At 40.5% G+C, this 9,385-nt stretch overlaps 1 protein-coding gene across 2 annotated transcripts; it reads left to right on the top strand.

Moving 5' to 3' along the window:
- The first annotated feature begins 1,110 nt into the window (after positions 1 to 1,110).
- cunh1orf53 (chromosome unknown C1orf53 homolog) lies at positions 1,111 to 7,802 on the top strand. Of its 2 annotated transcripts, XM_038715458.1 has the most exons (4): positions 1,111 to 1,367; positions 1,452 to 1,627; positions 4,192 to 4,293; positions 5,974 to 7,802. In XM_038715458.1, exons 1-4 carry the CDS (start codon positions 1,346 to 1,348, stop codon positions 6,043 to 6,045), a joined length of 372 nt encoding a protein of 123 aa, XP_038571386.1. In that variant the 5' UTR covers positions 1,111 to 1,345; the 3' UTR covers positions 6,046 to 7,802. The 2 variants fall into 2 exon arrangements, with proteins under 2 accessions (XP_038571386.1, XP_038571385.1); XM_038715457.1 differs by having other exon boundaries at positions 1,111 to 1,627.
- The last annotated feature ends 1,583 nt before the right edge of the window (positions 7,803 to 9,385 follow it).

Genomic DNA, 9,385 nt, shown 5'->3' with positions numbered 1-9,385 from the left:
CATTACCCAGAATTCTGTAGTAGACACATCATCAGAGGTGGCTTACAGCGGTGGATAACCTTGAAAGGACTCATTAATGTCCACTCATCAACCTTGCAGTGTTTTTGTCCAAGTCACTATATTACTTTAATATTACTCCTCTTTGTTTACACTGCAGTGTCATTGCAGCCATGGAGAACAGTTGGTTTACCCGCTAATTGTAATACAATTATACAATTACGTTAAGATAGCATGTTACATAAATACTCTAATCAAATCAAATTGAACTTCATTATCCAAAAGAGGAAATTCATTTGATCAGAGGTGCACATTGAGGTACAGTAGAAAAGAACAGTACAGAAAATACATAAAGTAAACCGATAAAGACAATCCATTTATTGATGCTATGTCCTTTTGCTATGTCTGGCTATATTTATTTCTCTTTCTATCTGCTGTACTCAGGTCTCCCTGGCAAAAGAGAGCTTGTTGATTTCAATTAGATTTCCTGATTAAATAAAGGTTGTAGGCCTTTATATCAATGAGGGTATATCTTGTGGAGAAATGAAGTTCATCCCATCAATAGAGTTAGATACTTTATGTTGTTTTTCCTTTTAATTTGTCACGCATGTATATTTGGTTAGAACAAACAAAACCAACACTATCTGCATGGCTGGATAACTGTACAACTGGGAGTAAGTGAGATATGTTTTTCTCAGTGTGGGTGATCCTTAGTATCAAACTGGTGCAATATTTATTCTCAGAAATAAATAATGCACCCATGAATGCTTAAAGGTATGGACTCTTGTCTCTATTAGTAACTGGTGCTCACCTTTTTATTTACAGTCTATGGTGCTCATACCTTATTACATCACTCAATCAGTATATCAATCCATTACTTTAGTGTGTGATAATTTAGTGATAAAAATCTAATTATAATAATGATATCATTTAATTATAATTCTCCTTAATTTTATGTCGTTTGTGATTTTTTTTTACCATGTGTCCCTCAATAAAGTGTATCCTTTTATCTCCAGGGACTCCTTGGTAGCCGCTGTGAAACAGCAGGGGCGCTGTGTGCGCCAGTGGATCAGTGTTAGGAGTTGGTCACATGTCACCAATGTGACGAGGCAAATAAGGAAGTACAACACTTTCTGTTCAGGCAAAACTGAGAGGAGGAGGCTAAAAGTAAATATGTAACATAGACAATCTTTGATAAGCACAACAGATGTCACTGTATTTACTGGTTTGAGATGGTCTTCCCCCCCCCGGTATCTTCTATCTTTTTGCACACACGGTCAAGGCAAGAAGCGATTTCAAAGTTGTCCCAACTTCGTTTCTAAACCAGACAGTAGTTAGTTACAGGAGCATGTTTCATCAGAATTGCCCGGGTAAAGCATTTGTCAGCAGATTGATTCTTCTACATGTCCAGTTTAATAAACGACTTGTAACAATGTCGATACCAAACCTCTCAGAAGAAATCTCGAAAGGACTGAGAAGCAGAAGCAAGTTACAGATCAATGCAGACAGGAGTGAAGCAGACTTCAATGACGTGGTGACAAGCAGCATGGGGGGTGAAAAAGACCTGGCTGGAAGAAAGTTCACAGAGGAAGAGATGGACATCTATAGAACCCACAGAGAGGCATGCGAGGTAAGATGAATCACTTCAAAGACTTGAAATCCAATGATGTCATGTTGTTCAATCTGATTATCGCAGTTACGCATGATAAATTACAAACAGGGCTCCAACACGTTTTTTGTTGGTTATAATTTTGTACTGAATTGCACAACTGTAGAGATGGAGATAGTATTCAGATTATTTCATTTAAAGTAGCAATACCACACTTTATAAATAGCCTACTCCAAACCTACAAGTAGCCTATATCAATCAAAAGATTACATAAAAGTACACTAGGCTTTTATCTGCAAAACAGTTTTAAGTTTCTGAGACATTGTTTCTTTTCAGAGTGCTAATTATTATATAGGCCTACTGTAGGTTTATTCTAATGCTGGAAAGTAAGCTGCATTTTAATGTTGTAGCATGTCCTGTTTATGTTGAGCTTGTTTTTCTTGTAATGTTGAGCTGAGTTTACTGTTGGGTAGATCTGTAACAATGTTATGCCTGCAAAGTAACTACAGCTGTCAAATAATTGAGTCTGAGTCAAAATCAAACTTTCTCTGAAATATATTTATATATAGAAGTACTGTATAAAGTAAATGGTATCTCAAACCTGCACTTCCTACGGTATGAGTTAATATATTTAGTTTTAAGGTGTTTATATTATATACCATAGGAACAAAATAATACTGCTGTATTCTGTCATTGTAAATACAATTACAGAAAAACTGTAATGCTGCAATGAAAATATAATACACGTCTTTGCTACACAAGGTGAATCCATTTGCCAAAACAAATTAAACATGTACTAGGTCACTTGTAATTAGGGCTGCAACTAACAATTATTTTCATTGTCGATTAATCTGTCGATTATTTTCTTGATTAATTGATTAGTTGTTTGGTCTATAAAAAGTCAGAAAATGGTTAAGAATGTCGATCAGTGTTTCCCATAGGCCAAGAGGACGTCCTGAAATGTCTTGTTTTGTCCACAATCCAAAAACATTCTGTTTTACTGTCATAGAGGAGTAAAGAAACCAGAACATACTTGCATTTAAGAAGCTGTAATCAAATGACTTTTCTTAAAAAATGACTCAAACGATTAATAGATTATCCAGATAGTTGGCGATTAATTTAATAGTCGACAACTATCGATTATCCGAGTAATCATTGCGGCTCTAGTTGTGATGATTTTTGGAGCTAATACCAATGTTTTTTCTTCCATATTTGCCGGTGTTTCATGTAAATGCAGGGTTTTTGAGAATCTTAATACAAAACAGAATAATCATCAGACATGACTACATTGAGGTAAGTAAGTGTTTTTTAGACCACCATATTTACATACACATTTCGAGTAAGTGAAATACTCCATGAAAAGACAAACCTGATGTCAATGTTAATTCCTCAAGAGACCAGATACCATGAGTACAAATAATTCCGGAACAATAAGACCATTGTTTATTAAGCTTTAAGTCGATGATGATATGCCAGCTGTGGTGCATCTCCAGAGCCCACCTGTCCCCAGGGCAGGCCTCCCCATGGGTCCTTGTCAGAGTGACATTTTCTGCAATTTTAATTACTGAATCATTTAACACAGAGATTGTGGGTAGATTAGACATGTGTGATGCAAAAACTTTTAAACAATTTTAAGAAGATCCAGTTTTTAAACAAAACTTTTTTGTTACAATTTTACTTACCTACCCAGTGCTTTATACACATAACATGTCATGTAAGTAATGACAACTGTTGTTTGTGTCAGATCATATTCACCAAATCTTACCTCCTCCTCCATCAAACAAAGCCAGTGAGCTCTGTGGTGATGGCAGTTGTGAATAGGTGTCATCTCCATGCCTTTAGGCTTCTCTGTTGTAAATATTGTGCTTCTGAGTGTGGATGAAATTGAGGCAAGTTGGCCGCGACCTGGGGAGAGTGGTAGGGCCTGGGTGGGAAAAGCACAATACAGAGGGGGCCCAGCTATGCCAGCTTCACTATGTGCCCCTGCAATGCCATGTGAAATGACAGGCCGTGTCACCAAAAGGCCTGGGGCCTTTTTCTCTTTGTGGCCTGTCAAAGCTCACCAACTAGTGGGCTCTCAGTTTGAAACAGACTGAGAGATGACATTTCCTAACTTCCTAAGGGATGACAGAGGAGTTCAGTGTTTTTCGTGTACAGTAGGTGTTTGTCTATACGAGATGAATGATCGGCGAAAATAAAAGAATGATTGTTTCTAAAATCTGTTTAAGCATCCTACAAATATGGAATGAACATTAAACATATTACAATGCCACCAGTTGATTAATCATCACAGAGTCTCACCTACTGAATTACACACAAAAGGACAGCACTAATTAATTTGTAACATTACAACAGTTAGACTGTCGTACATCTGTTTCTATGCATAGAGGTCATCCAGTCCCTCTCCTCCGTGACTCAAAGCAATCTGTTTCTATCTATATGTTCATATTCAGTATTATTCTTGCATTTCCTTTGTGTTTGGGTGTGTATAAGTACTGTATATGGTTATGAATGCGGGGGTCACACACGAGCATACGCGTTTGTGTGCCATGCTAATTAAATAATAATATCTCCATTATGTTCAGGCAAAGAAGCAGATGTATGTCGACCCTTCCAGTGGGTACAAGGTGTTCACAGAGTATGCCCACCTTCAGAGAGGGAAATGCTGTGGCTGTGCGTGCAGACATGTGAGCTATTTGTTTTCTGTTTTACCAGGCTGTGTGTTTCTCAACATCACTTAATTTGTTTTCTTTTGTGCATGTTTTTTCTCTTTATTGACTTTAGCTTTTTTGTCCTGTCCCATCCTCTTGAATTCATAGGGTTAGGTTAGAGTTGTTCTGGACCCTGTTTCCCCTGCGTTTTGACAAATGTTCTTAATTTTGTGCACCTGAAACACCACATAGAAAAAACTTTATGTACATGGCTCTTAAGTGTGTCTTAACATCAGCTGTCCATGGTGCTGAAAAGGGTGATATAATCAAATTAATTAAGTAACAGGGCTAATTTCACTGTATATTTTTCTTTTTTCTAAACAATGCTAATCAGGTTAGTATAAGGATCATGTTAGTGCCTCAGAGCTTCCATATGATACATGTTACTTGGTAGAGGTAAGTGTAAGAAAGAAATGTATTGTACTTTTGTTGATTTGCATATGCTGAAAGTAGATGTTGTCCATAAGCACAAATTAAGAAGTAGTTTCAAATCTCTTAAAGTGATGATTCTTAAAGTTTTTGAATGAGAGCAATGTCACCTGTTTATGCAGATGTTGTCATTCTGTTGTCAGATGAACCTTCCTGTATTAGAGTGGTTCTCAAACTTGGCATAGAGCCACTTAGGGGTTTCGTGAATATTGAATGGACCGAAAGTTGCATGAATATGATTCATGTGGTGACATAAACAAACAAAAGTGCTCTGATGCGCCTTTATTGTTGATTAATAAAATGAATAAATGAATGATTAATAAAAATTAAATCCGCTTTTGCAGCGGTGGAGGGGCATGAATGTTTTCTGGCTTATGAAGGGGGCGTGACAGAAAACATTAACAAAATTGTCTATTTAATAATAATATAGCAACGTAAGTAGAACAAACAAAAAGGCCTTTGGGCTAGATAATGGCCAAAATCATGGCTTCACAACGTGGTCTGCATGGTGTATGGTGCAAATCAACATTTCATTCCTTGAAAGCTAAATATTTTTTGCTCCTGTGGTTTTACTTTTTTAGATACCGATTGAACCTAAGGACTAAAATATTCATTTGTTTAGTGTTTCAGGTAGGTTAGGCCTGTTTTATAAGCATCCCTATGTTGAACACACCACATTTATTCACAGAGAGAATTACTGGTTTAAAGTTTACTGGTTATGATATTAACTTAACTTGGTTTTAAATGAAACACATAGTTCTTAGTTAATTCTACAGGTGTCTTAATACAACCATTTTTGAAAACACCCCGGAAATGGACGTAGATATAGTGGCAGGATGGGTTTCATGATCACATTAGCCTCAAGATACTTTGGGAAACAGGGCCGCCGTTCTGCTCACTTCACTTCTGTTGTGTCCTGGTTTGTTCTGGTCTGTCTAGTCCACATCCTGCCCCATCCCTCCCTGTCCTATACCATCCCATCCCATCCAGTCTCGTCTTGTTGTGCTGTGCCCAGTCCCGTCCCATTCTGTCTTCGTCTGTCCTCTCTTGCTTGTGTGGTTCAGTCCTGATTTGATCCTGCCTCATCCTGTTCTCCTTTGTTTAAGCTTTGCTCCTCTGGTGTGCTTTGCTCTGCACACATGTCCATGTCTTGTTCTCTGTGTGACTGAAGTTCTGCTCCACATGTAGCCATTTAGCACCATTTAATTATTTCATTTTCTCCCCTAGTGTCCATATGGCCAAGTCAACGTGAAGGACCCTGCACTGAAGAAACAATTTAATTCTCTGTTTTATGTATAGGCCTAACATGACCGAGGTAAAATGCCTGTTTAGAATGGAACCCATCAGGTTGCTTGTCTTCTGCCTGTCGTTATTTGGACTACTTGAGTCATTTTTTAGCAGTGTACTAAATGATGAAATTTGGGTTCTATCTGTGCAAGACCTGCCTCCTATGAATCACAACTATTCTCCGGATTATTTTCATTCTCACAATACAGGGAAGTAGGAGAAATTATTTGTTCACTAGAACCTCATGTAAATAGTCTTTTATCACATTTTGGCTTTGCTTTATTTTTCTTATATTTTTCTCAAATGTCCAATGAAATGCCTTGAGCTTCATTTTGCATTTCTCTTTAAAAGTATTTAATATTTTGTGGTATTCCACTCCTCTGATGCATTTACAAGGGTTGTGGGAGTATGGAGATGAAAACTGAAAGAGCATTTTAGATGTTCGCCCTCAAGATAAAGGGCATATAAGCGAAACTAACTGTAGATAGTCAGATGGAGTCTGGTGCTCTTTTGCTTTGCAGCTCTTGTTATTTTTTTCTCCCAAATGTACGACTGCATGAATATTAGCATCATTTACACTCCACAAGTGCTCAACTGAACTGTCTACCTTTGACTGAAACACAGTGTTGTTAAAAATAGGCAGAGGCCAAGGGTCAGCCCTTACACATGGCTGTGCTGCTTTTACACCACTTGATGGAATCAGGCTGTTAACAAACATGCCATGGACATCAACAGCAGCCGTCCCCACCGGACTCGCAGCTCAGCCTCCTGGCAACACTTGGCTACAGCGCAGCTCCCTGCGGCTGCTCTCCTGAGCTGCAGCCTAATGAACTCCTGGGCCCTCTTATCCCAGCACTGCAATAGATCAGCTCATGTTCACTAGCATGTTTAAACGCACACATGCACTGGCAGGCTTTCTCCATCTGAACACCCTGTGGCTCCTAATAGGCCAATATAGAATAAAGGTTGCACTAAACGCCGCACTTTGTAGCCCACAGTGATAGTACAAGGTAAGGTCAAGCGCTCATACAGAACTACCTGTGCGTGCAAGAGATGTTGAGGAAAGATGTGCCACTTGATTTGTGATTTGTGAGTGCATGTGAGTAGGCAGCGCAATGCCTTCAGGCGCTGGCTCTGAACCTGCCACACACACTCGCCTGTCTCAGCCTGATTGGGCAAACAGCGTCGGGATGAGAGGATCTGTCTGCCGCGGAATTCTGTTGCAACCGCCTACTGGCGCGACCACAATTTTCCTCGGCAGGTGGGTCCCAAAGGCAAGTGCTTAGTGATCGGAGCAAAGCCCTGTGAGCGGCTACAAGGAGATTCATGATCCCAACAGTGCTGGGGAGGACAGGTTCTTGGGGATGCGTCGTCAGGCGGGATGAGAGGCGAATTTATTTGGTGTTATTCTAAACCGAGGCAGCGGAGCGTGCGGCAGCAACATTTCTACAGCGGGACGGTGAAGGTGTCATACTCATCAAGTACCTGGGCCCGCTTGCCTGCCGCTGCTCTGCGAGTTTTGCCTAGGGACTTGTCTGTCACATTAAAGTAGATGCATTGCCATTCAGGGCCTCGGCGGTCCCGCAGCCTGACCATGAAATAGGCCAACTTTCATGTCTGCATCATCCCTCCACGTCTTCCCAATCCAGCGATGGCACAGTTTGAAATGTTTTTTTTTTTTCATCATGTTCTAGCCTAGCAGTTGGTGACTGAGACACAAACAGCACAGAAATCCCTTCAACAGATTTATGGAGAAATTTACTTGAAAATAGACCCCACCTTCTACCACCAGACTGGTCACTCATCATATTAAAGTATGTTTAGAAACAGTAAACCTTGTCTATTGTGCTTTCATAGTGAGAGAGCGTTTAACTAAGGGAATAATCATAGCCTGTATGCTTTTCCTATTTCTTGTCTGCTAGATTAATTGGTTGTGATACCTATAGCTAATTTAATTTTACAAGTTTATAACATTAATGCCATTATGCCTATACTCACAAAATGCCTTGATCGACCTTATTCATGAATTAATTCATTTAGTTGAATTTGGCTGTATTATGCAATGTCGGCTACCAGCAGAATGATGAAAAATGAAGAAATTTGAAAAGTTTTTATTTCTCAATATAAACACACACACACACACACACACACAGCGTTGTATTCCCTCAGTGCAGATGTGCTTCCGAGTTACAGCCAACCAGACACGCGAGGTATTTATTTCAGGCATTTTGGACTGAACATCTCTGACCTTCAGCTGGAGCATATGCTGTGCTGGAGCAGAGTGGCAGCTTTATACCGCGTGCCTTTCTACAGGACGGTGGCACTAGCCGCAGAGAAAGAGAGAGCTGTCCAGTTTGGAACTGTGACCAGAAAGGCTCCAGTCACAACCAGTTGACAGGCCAAGCAGCCCCCACCCCCATCTCAAAATCTCAAACAGGCACAGCAGCCCTGCGGCCAATGGCCCCAACCACAGTCAGTTACAGTGTCTCCATCACTGTTGGCCAGACCAGCCAGGAACTGACATAGGGTTGGCGGGGGGAAAAAAACAACTTGAGTGTCAGCCGTATGATGGCTGAAAGGAACATCAGTCTCAGCAATTGGCCGTGCGTGCACATTTGAGTACGTGCACGGCGTGTGTCTTGATATTCAAGCAGCATTTGAGCAGCCCCTACATCAACGTCTGGTCGTTCTACACAGACAATGTCAGCTCGCCTCAGGGCAGCTGCCTCCACAGTGGTCATATGGACAACCAGATCCCTGTGGTAGAATTAGTGATAAAAAACACACATGGCCACTGAGTGACAGTCAGCGCACCAGATTCCTTTGGACAGACAGGGCTGCAAATAGCACAGAGGAGCAGTTTCTCCCTCAGACCGCAACTGGTGGTCAGGCTCATGCCAGGCCAAGTCGTGGCCGCCAGATGAGCCCAGATAAAAGGAGAGTCAGGGGCAGTCACGGGCACCTAAGTGCCCAAGGAGCACTTTGGCCTGTTTATTTCCTTCCTGGTTTTAGTTTATGTAGGCCTAGTCATATCTGTGATTTCTTGTCTACACTTAAAAGATAAGTGATGTAATGTTGCTTTTACACTGTCTAACCTCTAACATGTATTATGTTCCCTTCTGACAATGTCTTCAGCAAATAGTTCAAGTAGGAAGAAAGAGTATAACACCACATACAAGTAACACCTAAACCAGTGTTTCTTCTGCGAAAAGCCGCTTTGCCTATGGTTATATAGCGATAAAGAACATCCATCTATTATTTTTCCATGTCCTTTCTAGTGTGGCCAGATATGGACTAATATGCCCACTATTCCCCAGGAGGATACTCTGTCCCCAGAGGAGATGGTGGCGGT

This window comes from Micropterus salmoides, unplaced genomic scaffold (assembly GCF_014851395.1).
Source record: "Micropterus salmoides isolate LMB-PRFRI ecotype aquatic unplaced genomic scaffold, ASM1485139v1 Ms_hic_scaffold_13, whole genome shotgun sequence".
Classification (NCBI taxonomy): Eukaryota; Metazoa; Chordata; class Actinopteri; order Centrarchiformes; family Centrarchidae; genus Micropterus; species Micropterus salmoides.
Note: the sequence above shows the minus strand (reverse complement) of the source record. Positions and strands in the feature narration are given on the sequence as shown.

Bases quoted from the DNA above. Each gene is read 5' to 3' on its own strand.
- cunh1orf53 (XM_038715457.1), top strand. From the start codon at position 1,346: ATGTTTCATCAGAATTGCCCGGGTAAAGCATTTGTCAGCAGATTGATT. The intron at 1,628-4,191 runs GTAAGATGAATC...CATTATGTTCAG, and splicing joins CCCACAGAGAGGCATGCGAG to GCAAAGAAGCAGATGTATGT. The intron at 4,294-5,973 runs GTGAGCTATTTG...TTTCTCCCCTAG, and splicing joins GTGGCTGTGCGTGCAGACAT to TGTCCATATGGCCAAGTCAA.